The sequence below is a fragment of the Petaurus breviceps genome, unplaced genomic scaffold (genome assembly GCF_028583685.1).
Source record: "Petaurus breviceps papuanus isolate PSGF00001 unplaced genomic scaffold, PetGlider_PUasm1.0 178, whole genome shotgun sequence".
Lineage (NCBI taxonomy): Eukaryota > Metazoa > Chordata > Mammalia > Diprotodontia > Petauridae > Petaurus > Petaurus breviceps.
The window spans coordinates 12,659,943-12,676,893 of record NW_027185777.1 but is presented as its reverse complement, the minus strand read 5'-3'; the positions used below and the strand labels follow the sequence as shown (position 1 = coordinate 12,676,893).

At 35.9% G+C, this 16,951-nt stretch overlaps 1 protein-coding gene across 3 annotated transcripts in view; it reads left to right on the top strand.

Moving 5' to 3' along the window:
- NEBL (nebulette) overlaps window positions 1-16,951 on the top strand; it is a 535,063-nt gene that overhangs the window by 432,609 nt on the left and 85,503 nt on the right. The window contains exons 14-15 of one of the 3 annotated variants that reach the window (XM_069086284.1): window positions 9,434-9,547; window positions 11,939-12,040. The exons of the other annotated variants lie outside the window; for them this stretch is intronic. Coding sequence (XP_068942385.1) covers window positions 9,434-9,547; window positions 11,939-12,040 — 216 coding nt within the window. The remainder of the gene's footprint in view (window positions 1-9,433; window positions 9,548-11,938; window positions 12,041-16,951) is intronic. 3 annotated transcript variants of the gene reach the window in all.

Sequence of the window (16,951 nt, the reverse complement as noted above, 5' to 3'; positions counted from 1 at the left end):
TTCTTTTTCAGTCCTGACTCAGTATGTTAGCTGTCTTCCATAGTTTTGTGTCATCTGCAACTTTAATATGATTATAATTTCTGCCTTTACCTGGGTCATTAAAAAATATTAAACTGAACAGATTGAAGCACAGATCCTAGAGCTCTTCTTTCAAGTTATCATAGAACCAATGATTGCATAATCTTTGGGTCTGGACATCCAACCACTTTTGAATCTACCTAACTGTAGCATGGCATCTCTTCATCTTATCTCCAAGCAAAATTAAAAAAAAAAGATGATTTTTTTTCCCGTCCTTTTTTTCTGGCAGATAAGACATATACACAGAAAAGAAAACAGGCTAATAAGAGGGAACAATACATTCCTAGAGGTAGACTACATGGGATAGAAGTGGAGACTGCATCTTTAGTGAAAGCACTTTAAAAACTTTTTATCTCCCCCTCCAATTACATGTAAAAACAACTTTTACCATTCTTTTAAATTTTGAGTCCCAAATTCTATTCTTTACTTCCCCTCTTTTCTCTTCGTGAGACAATAAGCAATTTAATATAGGTTATGTGTGTGCAATCATGTAAAAATGCCCATGTTAAGTCATTTTGTGGAAGAAAACTCGAACTAAAAGAAAAATGGAAAGAAAGGAAAAAATAAAAAGTGAAGAAAATAGTATGATTTGATCTATTTTCAAACTCCTTTCAGTTCTTGCTCTGGCGGAAGATAGAGTTTTTCATCATGAGTCCTTTGGGATTGATCCTTGGATCATTGCACAGCAGAGAATAGCTAAGTCATTCACAGTTGTTCATCATATAATAATGCTGTTACTATGTATAATGTTCTCCTGGTTCTGCTCACTTCACTCTGTATCAGTTCATGTAAGTCTGTCCAGGTTTTTCTGAAATCATCCTGCTCATTATTTCTTATAGCTCAACAATATCCCATTACCACCATATACTTATGAAAGCACTTTCAGGATGATTGGACAGGGCAATAAAAAGTTACCAGGCCTTCTTAGGAAGAACAAACAAGAGAGTTTCTGAATCTCTTAACTCCCACTAGGAGAGAGTAAGTAAAACATGTCAATTCCCACTAAGCTTCACTTCAAGGCAGAGAAAGGGAGAAAAAATGCTCAGAAACATAAAAATCAATTTTTCTAACTAAGAAATAATGCCAAAAGAGAAAAGGTGAGCTTCTTTTGAAACAAAGCAAAACAAAAACCTCTCTCCTCAGTATTAATTTATCAGGATATTTCAAATTGCACGTATAGCATTGGCATTTCTCATTTTTCTATGGTAGGAATGCCTCAGAAGCATTTCTTTGTTCTAGAATGTTTCTTTTCTTTTTAGTCTGGGCTTGCAAATCTTGTTCCTTTTCTACATAGATCAACTTAGTGGCACAAAAATATCATTAAAGATCACTTAGATATCTTCTTCAGTGACAAGCTGAATTTTCTATGCAAGAGAAATTGAGGAAAGAACACCTGTGGGGTCCTGCTTTCAATTGTATTCTTTCAGGTTTGTTTCTGGGAATTACAGACTAACCTTGCATTACATAGTTTGTCTGGGCCTGATTTATTTTAATTCCAAACAAAGTTAGACTTTTACATGATAAATTCTTGTAATATGCTATACAAATGGTGTGCTATTCAGGCCTTTAGGCAATCCAGGCGGGTACTTTCCCTTTCTATTTCCAGAGATAAGAAAAAGAGAAATGATAGTGTTTTCAGGAAAGTTGAGTCCTTTCTTGAGGTGACTTGATTTTTCTTCCTGCTTCTCCTAATGAGCCTAATTCAGCATTTACACGTGCCACACAGAAACATTATTATCCCATTAGTGTGTCTTTCATGGGCCCTCTCATAAATATACTACCCATCACCAGTAGGTTGGTCACGAGGGGTTTGAATTCTTTGACTATGGGAATCCACAGAATAAAGAAAAATGAAATACGTCCCTTGGTTTTGTGTAGCACCCTTGCTCTTCTATAGTGACACTACAGAAATTGCAGAAAGCAGGGTGACATGATTTTTAGATTGACTTACATTAAATTTCGTGATCTTTGTCCAGCAACAATCACTGAGTTCTCATACTCTGGGAGCCACATAGTGTTGGAATCTAGAGGAAGCCTCCTAGTATGCTAGGTGGATTGTGTTTGGCTGACTCATGGGAGGACATAAATGAAGGCTGCATTCGACAGGAAAGCAGTGTATGGCATTGTTCTGCTCCACGGGAGGTGACCCACACTGCAAGTCACAGGTCCTCATTTCATTGAAATAGTCTCATTCATTTGTGTACTGATACCAAGTGAGACTTATAATTATTTTTTTCTATAAAAATTACTTGTTTAAAATCACTACTAATGCACAGTATTAAATGTGGCTTATTAATTATAAAATATAATAATCAGTTTGATTGTAACTTATTTCATTGAAATAATATTATTCATTTGTGTACTGATACCAAATGAGGCTTATAAATTTTTTTCTATAAAAACTACTTGTTTAAAAATCACTACCAATACTCAGTATTAAATGTGGCTTATTAATTATAAAATATAATAATCAATTTGATTGTAAATTGCACTATTCATTTATAATTGGCACAATCTATATGCTGTTAATTATTTTTTATAGAAATGACTGTAGAACTGCTATTTTGTTTAAAATTAATATTTCAGTTTTCATAGTAAGTTCACAGAATGCCCCAAATCATTATTATTTTCTTTTGATTACCTTTTTCTATAATCTTTTAATTACATCCCAGATTTCTGGGAAGTGATGGCTTTGTAGATAAATTTTATTTCATTTTGTTATTTGTTTACATTTCATTGACAATCAAGTTACAGTTATGGATTTTCCATTCAGATCCTGATGTGTATTTGTATGAGCATGATAAACACTCTAAGTACAGTGGTTGATTTCTGGGCTGTCCTCCTTGCTGAAAAACTGTGCCTTCTTAAATCCTTTGTAAATCTGAACAGTAGATGATGTCATTCGTTTGTGAAACCCAGCACTCTCAGTAATGAAGGCTTTGAACCATTTGATTTAGGAGCCATGCCTCAGACCTTTAAATTAAGACCCTGGTCTGTCCTGAAGCATGACAGCATTCCTCCAGTAAGGAGGAAGTCCATTCCAGTGACTTCTTCAAGCATTCAGTTGGAGGGAAAACCTGCTTGGGCTCTGTAGAATTATTCTTTAGCAAACTTTTAAGGTGTGGATTTGGTGTGCCTCCACTACCCTGAATGTATTCAGCCAATGGATAGAAATCATTGCTTTGGATAAATAACTTTGTGCATGATTTTTATAACATAATTAAAGAGAAGTCATTTCGTTTGTCACTTTCTACTTAAGATTTAGATATGAAACTTAATATGTGATACTTATAATTTGATTAAAAGTCAGTCATATTACTGAAAGTCACTTTGTGCATCCATTTTCAAAATAATTGTACTTGGTTTAGAGGCATTGCACAGGTGCTATCTTTCTATCTCCCTTTGTCCTTTGTGTCTCGCGTTAGGCATTGGCTTACAAAACATATGGGGAATAGCTAAGTGGGGCACTGCTCTAATCTAGCAAGAAGGATTCTCAGGCATGCTTGACCAACTATAAAGGGGGTATAATGGTAATAGGAATTTGAAGATCTTTCCTGCCCCTTAATAGGCCAAATGTAATCACATGGAGCCTATTGTGGGAGGAGTTTGATGAAGGGTAAAGCAGTGGGAGAGGAAGTTGGGAGTCAGAGTAGTTAGTCCGGTGGGAGAGAGAGGATGTAGGCAAGGAGACAGGTAGGCTTTTGAGTGTTTCTGGGAAGGCTTTGGGATGGTGTTGCTCTCTGAAGTGTTATTGTGTATAGATTTCTTTGTTAATATGATGAATTTGGTTTTCTGGTGTTAGGATTTAGCTTTCTGGTTTCTGGATAAATGTTTTGCTTCTGTCTTTTATATGGAGAGTCTATTGTATTTAGTGATTCAGAACTACACTGGCATATTCACAGTCACTATTGGTGCTGTGAATATTGTGTTGTCTCTACAAGGGGCTAATGCCCTGAATGTTGTCGTGGAAATAGGAGCAGGACCAGTGAGTGTACACTGTATATTTCCCTGAGTTATTTAGGCAGAAAAAATAATCCCACCTATAGACGCTATTTGTTTATTCACAGTGTAGTAGTGTAGGAAACAAATTTTAAGGCTAACTATTGAGTTCCAATTATATGTCAATCAACAAACATTAATTAATCATCTATTATGTGATAAGCATAGTTCTATGCTAAGGGTTACAGAGGCAGAAATAAAAAAGTTGTTACCCCTTACATTCTACTGGGATAGACAACATAAACAGCATCATATAATTGAAAAATCACTGGTTTTGTAGTCAAAGATTCTGGCTTCAAATTGTATCTTAGTTGCATATTACCTGTGTGACCTCGGGCAGGTCATTAAACCTTTCTTGACTTCAGTTTCCTCAGTTGTAAAAAAAAGGGGGGCTGGACTTAATTTTGGGGCCCTTTCAGTTCTAAATCTATGATTCTTTGTATATAGCTTAGTACATTTAAAATAAATGGATTTTGGGGGGGGGGGTTTCTGGTATGCTGGTAGATCCTTACTCTTATTGAAATCTTTAATGATTCCAATCACATAGCATTTATTTGCTCCCCATCCTGGGTGACTCTTGTTTATTTTCCCATTGGTTCATTATAGGAAGTCTCTGATGGGGGCCTTTGTAAAGTTCTCTCAACATCATGAGGATGCCAGTGTAGTACATATACTGTACACCGATTATCTCTCACCCTTGCCTCATGTTGAGCCCATTTCCTTTTGTCAGTCATTATTCCTTGTTTGCAATGTCTTGCATTCTATACCTGCCCAACATGGTGAGCCTCTCCATTGCCCTTCTGTGTTAGTCACGATTTCAACTCTTTGGAGACTATGGTGTTCCATGATCCATGTATCTTAGGAAGAACAGACGTATGATTTCATTGACTAAGAGAATTATCTCTACTTCTATAGGCAGGGATATTCTCTTCAACTTCTAGTTTTAGAGTCTAACCTAGGGCATGAAGACATCAAGTGACTTAATAAGGACTATGCAGCCAATATGGGTCAGAGAGAGGACTTGAATCCAGGCTTTCCTGACTCTGAGGCCAGATGTTCAAATGCCTACACCATCCTACCTTGCACCAGTAGAATAGAAGGCAGACGATATGGACTAGATCTATGATTTCATCAATACAGGGAACTCTCAGTTAACAGAACTCCCTCTACAAATGTAGGTCAACACCTCTGCGATTTATCATCTTAGTTGCCTAGAGCACTGAGAGGTTGTTACTTCCCCAGATTCACAGAGCCAGAATGCCAAGAGGTAGGACTTGAACCCAGATCTTCTTTACTCCAAGGAGAGTTCCCTATTATAACAATGGTGCCTCTCCACAGGATGAGTATTGCATATTAAAACATAGATCTTTGTTTCACACAGATTCTTGGAGTCTAAATTTTGTCACTTCCTAAAGACAGTCTATAACCTCCTTTCTTCCTCCTGAAGAACCCAACTTATTGTCCATTTGTATTGGTGATGGAGAAGATCCATAGGTCATCTTTCTGGAAACTTATTAGAATTTTGTTTTATAAATTTGGTTATTCCTCTGTGAAGAATTTGACAAAACTCTTTTGAATGATTCTAGATTTTGTTGAGGATCTTAATTATATAGTCAGCAATAATCTCAGGTCCCTTAGTGATGGATAAAGGGTCATGGTTGAGAAGTGGTATGGCATACTGGATTAAAAAAAAAATGACACCATTGTCCATTACTGGGCTTCTGACATCTGTCTCATTCTTTTCAAAGATTACCAGTTTTGATTCATTCTGTGGTCACATATGAAGTTTTTCCAAGCTGAGGTATTTGAATGCCTTAGACCAGCTGCTTTTTTGATATCTTCTCTCTTATCTTGGGCTTCAATTCCTTTTTTAATAAATATTAAAACAAAAATCAAATAAATGGTTGCTTTTTCCCCAAAGTTTTCGTCATTTTCATGCCACCAATTGATTCTTTTTTGTTAGAGATAAGAATGAAATCCAAGATAGCAATTTTTGTTGCTTCTATTGCTACTTAGAGAAAATTATCAGAAAGGCAAGTAAAAAAATTCATCAAATATTTAACATTTCATGTTTTGATTTCTAAGAGATGTTGAGATAATTTGGTTAAAATTCCTTGTCATTTTTGGGTTTTGCTTCTCAGTTTTTTTAAATGAACATATTTGATATTAGATCTGGTGTTCTCTACTTGTTGCTAGTTCTTTATTAAGATTACTCTCTATCTCTTTATCCAAGTACAAAAACAAACAAAACCCCTCCTTATCCTTTTATATTAGATTAGTTTCTTTTCAAAAATGTAATTTAATTTTCTTACTTAATTATATTATTTTTTCTTCTTCCCACTATCCCCTTCCCCAATAAAAAAATTAGAAAAACATAGATTTGTGCTTTAAAAACAATTTAGCAAGTATACTGAAGAAGAATTGTAGAGGGAAAAGACGTGAGGCAAAGAGACCAGTTAGAAATGTACATAATTTAGGAGAGAGGTGATTAGGTCATGAATGAGGGTGGTTGTGGTGGAAGAGAGAGAAGGGCATCAATACACGAGATATTGTGAAGGGAAAAATATCACCACTTGATATTGCTAAGAGAGAAAAAATTGAGGGATAACTCAAGTTTTATAAATCTGAGTGAACTGAAATATGGTGATACTTTTGATGGAAACAGGGACATTTGGAGGAGGGGTAGACTTAAGGGAAAATAAAATTAATTCTGTTTTAGACACGTTGAGTTGAAGATTCCTTAGGGTGATTCCAGGAGGCAATTAGGGGAAGCAAGATTGAAACTCAAGAGAGATATGAGGGTTGTATATTTAGTTTTGGGTTGCCATAGAAACGATGGTTGAACCCATGGGAGTTGATGAGATCATTGAGAGATTAAATAGAGAAAAGGAGGAGACCCAGGAGGACCTTGGATTAGAGGGGTAGGATATGAGAGGTAGGGGTCTATCAAGAATAGCTTCTTGGTTTTGAGCTTAGGAAAAATGTTGGTCCCATTAATAGACAGATAAGAGTAAAAAATAAGAATAGAGTACTTAATTTGTTCCCTTTGGGAAATATTGACTTTGAAATGCTGGTGGTTTTTCTAGGGTGGTGAGTAGGCTGTTAGCCATCTGTCTAAGGGTAGAAGTCAAGACAAAAGGGAATGAACGTAGCCTTCATTCATCTACATTGTGGTGACGGATAGAGCTGTGAGGGTGGATGTGGTTAATAAGGAATGAAATGTGGAAAGAGGAAAGAAAAGAACCAAACACAGAACTTTATTGCATTTTGAAAGGAAGGAAAGTGTTGGAAATGTTACATAAGGATATTCAGAATAAAGTTGCCCTAGAGTTATACTTGTAACCAGAGCAGAATGAGAGAATGAAGATGTAAGAGAAATGGAATCATTGAAGGAGGAAGAGCCTAAGCAAAGAGCAGAGCATTAAGTTCGAAGGGCCAAGGTAAAAGCTCAAGAACAAATGCCCCAATCTTAAGAGGTAAGGGGAGCACAGGATAATGATCCAGAGGATTTTTGAAGGGTGAGGGAATATAATAGAAGCAGTTCACTTTGGGTAGCCAAGATATCAGTGGACTGGCCAGCAAAACCACTTGAGAATACGGCTTAGGAATGAGGTTGGAGCTTTGAGAATGGAAAATGTTAGGGAATAGTGGCTGTGGGGAATGTGATAGAAAATCCATAAGATGTGAAAAAAAAAGTATTTCTGAGCAGCCTGTAATTCATGTGTCTACCAAGATTATCCATAGCCCACCCTGAAATTTTGCTAGCAATATCTCTGGTTTGGAGGACTATTTCTTGGCATGTGCTAGGTGAGAATGAAAGTGATTTACACTAAAATGACTTTCCAAAATAAATAACAACAAATGCTACAGAACAGATACATTAAACACATGAAGAAAAGTATGTGATGATATTGTTGTTGGACAGATAAGATGGAAGGAAGGAAGGAAACATGCATTTGTTAAGAAGCTGCTATGTACCAGAAACTGTGCTAAGTGTTTTACAAATATTATCTCATTTAAATTTCACAATTTTGGGAAGTAGGTGCTATTATTATCCATAGGTTACCACTGGAGAAACTGAGGCATACAGAGGTTAAGTGACTTGTCTAGGCTCATATAGTGAGTAAGGTAAGATTTGGACTGAGGTCTTCCCAGTTCCAGGCCATCACAGCTTTGTGATTATTCTTTTTTTGGTCCAGACTTGTGATTTCATTGGTGCTGAACTCCTAGTATGGAAATTTTCTCCAACCAAGTAGAACAGTGACTCTCTGTAACACAGTGTTCAGAGAGGCCTAGGCACCCTGAGAGAGAGGTAGAGTGGCTTGCTTTTGGTGCCACAGCCAGTGAGTGTGTCTCATCCAGTAGCTCAGAGTGATAGAGAAGCTGGAACCTCCATTAGGGTGATGGGAAGCAGTCATTTCCTTCCTATAGTAGCATGGGCTGTTCTTGTGCATTACTTTTCATAGGTCGTCCTTAGAGGCCCTCCTCTTATGTTTTCATCAGCTCAGCCATTTCCCATGTGCCACTGGGGCTATCCATCTATCTTGATTAATTTCTGCTACATAAGCATCCCATCTCTAGTCATATCTTTCATGTCACATCTTGTTTCCAAGTCCTTCTGGTAATGTTACAATCCACTGAAGTCTATCCATTGCCCTTTGGGCTCTTTGTAATTCCACTTAGTAGCTCCAAAATAAATAACATAGGTTAAATAGTAGAAACCTCAGCCTTATATGTACAGCTGCAACAATAAATGTCCAAAGCCACAGGCAAACAATTTGTCGAGAATTTGAATGTGGGATTATTAACTGCAGCTAATTTGTTTAACCCCACAGTTGATGGCAGAAGTACATATGTCAAGGTGTTAAGGGACATTAGAAACAGTGGATGACCACCTTTTGAAATGGCCATGTACTTCACTGTTTTTATATGATTTAAGTTACACAGGGCTGTCTTCCTTGACCTATGTATATCTGGTGGCATCTAGGGGCCTACAAAAATGTGTATTGTATGCATGTCATTATATCATATTGGTAATGCAGAAAGGCAAACATTCCCTGGGAAATGTCAGCCTGGGTATGCACACAGGCTTTGTAACTGACTGCTGCCTAGGATGCAAGCTACTGTACATCTCTAAAGGCAATCATCTTAGATGTTAAAGGTGACATTTGATGCTTTGCATCTGATACAACTTGATGTGGGGAAGTGTTTAGAGACTCAGACTTTCGAGTCTTAGGAATTCATTTCTAAAATTATTTTAATTGATCCAAATGTATCATTACCATATTTTTTTTACCAACCTATTGCACTCTTAAAGGGCGAAGGGAAATGCTTTATTCTTTTTTTTTTATCACAGGTTAAATACAGAGAAAAATTTGATAATGAAATGAAGGATAAGAAACACCAATATAATCCTCTGGAAAGTGCTTCTTTTAGGCAAAGTCAGTTTGCAGCTACCCTTGCAAGTGATGTAAGTTCATTTGTTTATTCTTATTATCCTGAAATCTATAAAGGGTGTGTGACCAGAAGAATCTAAAAGGAAACAACAAAAAATTAAACAAAAATGTGTTCTGTGTTGTTCATACTATATCCGGCACTAGGAATCAATCGACATTTTTTTTTTTTGTTGAAAAGGTTTGTATGTAGTAATTTTTTTTTTTTCTGGAGAGGGGAAGGCAAGGCAATTGGGGTTAAGTGACTTGCCCAAGGCCACACAGCTGGTAAGTGTATCAAGTGTCTGAAGTCACATTTGCACTCAAGTCCTCCTGACTCCAGGCCTGATGCTCTATTCATTGCACCTCCTAGCTGCCTCCTGTGTAGTAATTTTTAAATGACATTTTAAGGGGAAAAAAAGAACAAACAAATTTGATTTGCTTCTTCATTTATTTGTGTGTATATAAACACACATGTGTGTATATATCTCTACACACACACATATATATAAATGTGTATGCATGTGTGTGTATATGTGTGTGTATACACACACACACACATTAATTTCCATTGGCTTTTTTTTATCTTTGAAGTGAGTTTCTTTCTTTTCCAAACAATGTCAAGGCTAAACAGCAAAGAGTTAAAACCAAAAACCAACTAGTGATAGTTCTTCAGTAGATTAAGACGTTAAAAAAAAAATCCTAGATTAACTTTGGGACTAAAATGACTTAGTACATTTGGTTGAACCTACACCATATGATAATCTGATTTTTTGAAAAGGTAGAACATGGACCTAGATTCATCATCTCTCGTCTTTCCCTATCTCCCTCTGCCTCCCCCTTTTCTTTTCCCTTTCCCCTCCTCCTTCCATTTATTTTCACTCTTCCCTCCCCTTCCCCATCCCCTTTCTTTTTCCAGATTCATGGTTTCATCTATGTAGGGAACTCTGAATGTGGAAACTCCATCCACTTATGAAGATAAATACCTAGTTTGTAACTTATACACTTAATGAGTTGTTTGTGGACATTGAGGGGTTAAATGGCTCATACTTATGTTGTCATATAGCTAGGCTGGATCAGAGGGAGTACCAGATCAGGTCTCTGATTGAGGCCAACTCTCTACTCACTAAACATCTTTATTATAGGGGAAAGAAAAACGAAACCTGCATTCTACATTTGTAGCTATTGGTTTTCATAAGCAACAAATAATGACCAAATAAATGAATGTCACAAATGGATAGTCTCTTTATGTTTCTTTAAAATAATAATGCAAGCAATGTGAAAATGCAATATAATTAAAACAATTACATTTAGATGCAACTTTTCAGGAATGTATCCAAAATCTTGTTTAAAAAAAATGGAGCACAGTACAAATTTTCCATGTAACTCTGTTTAGAATACTCCTTCACTCTGTAATCTGCAAACTGAGTCCTCAATGTCTTTTATTAAAAAATTGATTTCAAATTATTTTTATAATTAATTAGAAAACATTTACCTCTTAAAATACATATTCTTAAGCGTTTCTTTCATGTTATATTCCTAACTATGCCTCATAATTAGGAAAAAAAAGCATGCATTTTGCTGTAGTTGAACATAAATGTTTTATTGAAAAAAATCTTAAAATTGTTGAATAATGTTTTGTTAGATCATTTAAACCTTTAACTCCAAGTAATTCCTTCAGGAATTAGAGGATCTTGATTTCATGGATAACCATATATGAAGGACATGTTCATGTAATTTATATTTGTGGCTAAAAGTTGATATTCTTGTCTTCTATAGCAATTAGGAATCTTGGGTTTCTTTTTTTTTGTTCTTGTTCTTATTTCATCATCTTTTTTCAACTTGTATTAAATAAAAGTATAATGAAAATAAAGACAAGATCTAATGAATGCAGCTTATTGAGGACTTCTTAGAATTGGTTAGGTTCCTTCCACTCTCTTCCCACCAAGCAATCAATGTGAAATATTCTGTAAAGGAAAAAATGATAAAGAATACTGATTCTTTAAAAAGATGACATTTTTATAAATTTTCATGTGAACCTAAGGTCAGGTCAGCAGAAGATTAAATAATGTTCTCACAAATTATAAGTCAGACACTAAAGGATTGGTTTGAAGGAATAAAGTTATACATTTTATTCGCTTTTTGCTTTTGAAAAGCAATGATTTCTTGAAAAAATGTGACTCAATTAACTTTGCTGCCTTGTTTTTATGCGCAATTGGAGTGCCTATCAAAACATTTTTCAGCATCTGAAAATGGAAATGATTGGATAATTGAATTTTCTACTTGTTCAGAAGTGAATGAGCACCATCTAGTGGTCACTTGGAATTAACCAGGCCACTTGCCAACAGAATTATTGTCATGTTTAGCTTTTGAAATAGAGCTTGCCGTGTCTTCTGCTGAATTGCATTTTGTTCTATATTATTTTATAGGTGCAGTACAAGAAAGATATTCGGATGATGCATGATCCAGTTTCGTATCTCCCAAGCCTATTTTTAGACCATGCTTTGAAAACCAGCAAAATGCTCAGCAATGTAAGTTGGTTTTTATTACATGCGAGATTGACTGGCCACTTGTAATACAGATATTACTTTATTCTCCCTGCACTTTTCCCCGTGTGTGTTTACTTCTTTCTTGACAACTAATTTGATTCAAAATATTGATCTCCTTGCATAAATCATCCCAAGACCATAATTTTCGAATAATAATTCCCGTTAGACCTTTAGTGTCTATTGATAGAAAATTTTCTTTTTAAAGTACAAAGACCCTATTCTTCAGAGAGATAATTCCCATTTTGCTGCTTTTCTTTCCTCTGCTTTCTAATTTTTTAAACTGAGTTTCAATGTACTTTTATGTAAATAAAATATCAATACGAATCTGTATTCTCCGTTTTCTTCTTTCCTCATGTTGCTGTTTGTTTGTTTGAATCTGTGATGGCAAATTTGTGAAAGAATAAACCAGTATGTTTAGAGGTATGCAGTGGAAACCGTTTTTTATAAATTCCTTACCCCAAATATTTCTGACATATATCAATCTGAACTCATCTTGCTTTAGTCATCTAGAACATTCCGACTCTTAAAGAAAAGTATTTCAGGTTTTCATTATGGTCACTGGCAGTTATGTTATGGGCCTCTAAGAGACCAGTTTTTCAGAGATGACCATGGGCCAGCCTTCCAAGGAAACAGTCACTTAACTGAGCTCTTTTACTTGACCTCAAACATGTTATCGTTTTTTTTTTCTTTTTGTTAGAAAGCATATTTTTAAAAGAGTAAAAGAATGGGAGAAAAAATATGTTTTGGCTGAAGATATATGGCATAGATGGAAATTCTTGACATGATCATGAATTCAAAGTCTCATCATCATTGTTAATATGTAATAATCCCAGACTCTTGAGTAATGAAGGACACCCTTAGTTTTAGAACATACTGATAATAGTTTTGGTGAAGAGTGCTGGATTTGGAGTGAAAGAAACCAGGAGTTCACATACTAGGTTTGTCACATCTTCTATGACCTTTGGCAGATCACTCAGACTCCCTGACTTTATGGCCAAGGCCTATCCAGTCTTTTAGAAGCTTTTTGTAAGTAAAGATTCTATCATTCCTTGTACAGGGATTCCTCTCCCCTAAAGCAGTGCCTAGGTCATCATAGAGGTTTCAGAAACACTTGCGAGTTGTAAGCGTTCCCATAAGCATCAGTTTCCCATCTGCAAATGAACAATTAGCTTATTTGTCTGAACTGTCAGCAAAGGATAATTTATTAATTTGTTCATTGTTTTATAGGTCTTTATTCTGAAACATCCAGATAATAGTATTATCTACCACAGCTGTGCATGTAAACTATTTGGCTTCTTCTAAATTTTAACCTAAAATAGATTGGAATTGTCTTCTCTTAAAAAACAAAAGAACCACTTCCTTTATAATTGTGTCCAATAATACATTCATATTTACTGTGTCCTTGCCATAATTTAGATGAATATAGGAGAAACTACTTGCAATGGCATACTTATTTTTAGTGTTTTTTAGTTCATTCATTCATGATTTATATAAACCCATTTGAGGGCAGAAATCTGAAAATTTTCCCTCCCTTCCTTCCTTCCTCACTTCCTTTTCTTCTTCCCACCCTCCTTCTCTCCTGCCTGAGTTCCTCTCTTTCTCCAGATCTTGCTTTTCTCTTCTTCCCTTCCCTTCCCTTTCCCCTTTCCCTCTCCCTCCATCTCCCCTCTCTGTCTTCTGTTTCTGTGTCTTTTTTAATATAGATCCAGCATCTACCACAGTGCCTGGAACAAAGTAGATGCTCACTATATCTTTGTCGTATCTACTTCATGTGTTTTGAGGATCACATGAATAATTGGATACATAGTTCACTGCAAGTGTCTAGCCTATAGAAATACCCACAATTATTATTATTACAGTGCAGGAAATGAAACATAAAGAACTGTTGACAGACCCTAAATTAGATCTCAGTTCCACCCCACTGAAACCACATTGTCATGTCATTTCCTCTAAACCCACAGATGTGGAATTCCATATACATACATGTTATTGACTCTTTGCCTCTTTTTCAGTTCCATTTACTTATTTTTGACTCATAGTCATCCTTATAAAAATCAGTAAAATTCTTTTCCTTGAGCTTTCTACTTCAGTTCTCTCTCTCTCTCTCTCTCTCTCTCTCTCTCTCTCTCTCTCTCTCTCTCTCTCTCTCTCTCACCTTCAAACAACAATTAAATCATCCCCAGTAACTTTACTCCATGTCATACATTCTTGCAACCTGGACTTCATTGCAGAATGCAGAATTTCTCTTACATAAATCATTCTATGATAAATTAATATAAGAATACATTTAATTATGTTATTTTGGTCAGAAACTGGGTTTGGAAGGATCTGGGCATAAGACAGAGGAATTGAGTTTCACCTGTTTTAAGGGAACATAACATTATACACCATGTGTAGATCAAATTTGTTATCAGATGTAGGGTCATATTTGTAACAGTCCATCAATAAGCATTTAGTAAACTCTTGCCATGTGCTAGGCAGTGTATGTACAGAAACTTAAGTGAGACAGTCCCTGCCCTTAAGGAGTTTACACAATACCAGCCAAAGCCATAGATTAAATTCTTATTCATATTTAACCTTGAAAGTTTAATGTCATCTTGTCTAAGAGAAGCATACCCTTGATCTCTGGTTTTTCCTAGGGAAAGCAATAACCCCTGTTCTTGATTTCCTGGTATGGAATGCTGGACTTGTAAATTTCACACATATCTGTGAAGTGCAGTCCCTTTCATTTCTTTTAAAACCTGTTGCCTCATAGTTTGCAAACAAGGTGTAATCTTCTAGATAAAGAAATCAATGATTTATATGTTTGAAGTGTCAACAAAGAATATTTCATTAGTTTGCGAATTTTTCTTGAAGGGCTTTTCTCAGAAACATTCACCTGTCATTCCAAGTTGCCCAGATTAAAGTATTAACCAGTACAGCTCAAGCATATGAAATACTTAGTTTCTTGTTGACATTGATAAAAAATGAATTGGAATTTCATTCTCAAAAAAGCCTTGTCCATTAGAATTTCATCAAAAGATGCTCCATATGTTTATATTCTACAAAGTTCAGGACTGTGAATTAAAATTGATATTTTGAATGATGAGCTTCAGCTGACCTTGATATAAAACAGAGGTCCTCAACCATTTTTTTTTTGTGTGTGTGTGATAGAGCCCTTTGGTAGTCTAGTGAAGTCTCTGGACTTCATTTCTGAATGTTGTTTTTTAAACACATAATTGGAGGAAATTTTAAAATTTCAGATAGAGCTTGGTGAAAATAAAGATGTATTTTTCCCATGCAAGTTCAGTAACACCCCAAAATCTCTCCATGGTCACTTGATGGTCTGTGGATTCCAAGCTATTGATTTATAAATCATTATTTCTTACAGATTAATATAGGAGAGACTCAGAATTAGAGGTAGTGAAATTAAATGCCCTTTTTAATGCAAAATATATCTCAATGAATTTCAGTATATTCAGTTTGAGATTCTTGGTTTTTTATGTTTTCTTGAGGAAATTTTAAGTTTGTTAGGACTAAAACAACATTTAGTTTACTCCAGTTTGATGTAAATAGTGTTTCAGGTATTGTTTTTTTCTGTACCTATGTATGACTCCCACTAGGAGGCATCAGAGACTGTTAAATATAGTGAATTTAATACAATGAAAAGTTCTTTGTAGTTCCAGAAAATTGATATTTTTTAGACATTTCTGAAAGTCTTTAGAACTACAGTTAATATTTATTTTGGGACCAAAGCTTTCATTGTATGTTTCCTTTACCAGATGTGATAATGACAAACTCAGAAATGTTCAGTTTTAGGAAAAAACAATTTATTCATTAGTTCATTCAGCAAAGAGATATTATTAAACATCTACTGTGGGCAAGGTACTGTGGTAGGTGCTAAAGAGGCAAAGAAAAAAAAGGTTCTACTGCCTTCAGAGAGTTTATATTCTTGCTGTGGTTGCTGGCTGTTAGAGGCAAGGATTATGATTTTTATATAGCCAATTTAACCCAATTATACTCAAAGTAAAAGCAAAGTATTTGGGGGAAAGAGGGAACATTAAAACAGTCAATATAGGATTCATGTAGCCTGTCATAGCTGAGCCAAACCTGGAGGGGGACTAGGAATTACAAGAAAGGGTGGTGAGAAGAGAGGGAGGGCATTCTAGGTCTGTGTGGAAGAACAAATGTGGGAGATGGAATGATGTGGTTAGAGAATAGTAAATAAGCCAGTTTAACTGCAACTCTGTAGGAAAATAACGTGAAATCTGTGTACTCAGGAAAAATAGATTGGGACCTGATTGCAGAGGACTTAGATACAAAACATAGGAGTTAATTTTTTCCCCTATAGGTTATAGATCCTTCAAAATTAAAGAAATTGGGAAGAAAAGCAGTATTTTATTAGGCACCTATTATGTACTAGGTGCCTTGCTATGTACTGTACAAATATTGTATCATTTGATCCTCATAATAAGCCTGGAAGTTAGGTGATTTTATTATGCCCCTTTTACAAATGAGGAAATTGAGGCTGGAAGTGGGTAAGTGACTTGCCTAGGCAGGAGTGGGTAACCTGCGGCTTCGAGGCCACATGTGGCCCTCTAGGTCCTCAAGTGCAGCCCTTTGACTGAATCCAAACTTCACAGAACAAATCCCCTTAATAAAAGGATTTGTTTTGTAAAACTTGAACTCAATTAAAAGGACCTAGGGCCCCAAGGACCTAGAGGGCCACATGTGGCCTCAAGGCTGCAGGTTCCCCGCCCCTGGTAGGGTTACACAGTTAGTAAGTATCTGAGACCAGATTTACCTGACTCCAGGCCCAGCTGGGCTCTATCTACTGCACCACCTGAGTGCCTCTGGAGAGAGGCCTAAATTGTCAGGTCCATCAATGAAGTAGTTAATCAGCAGGCATTTACT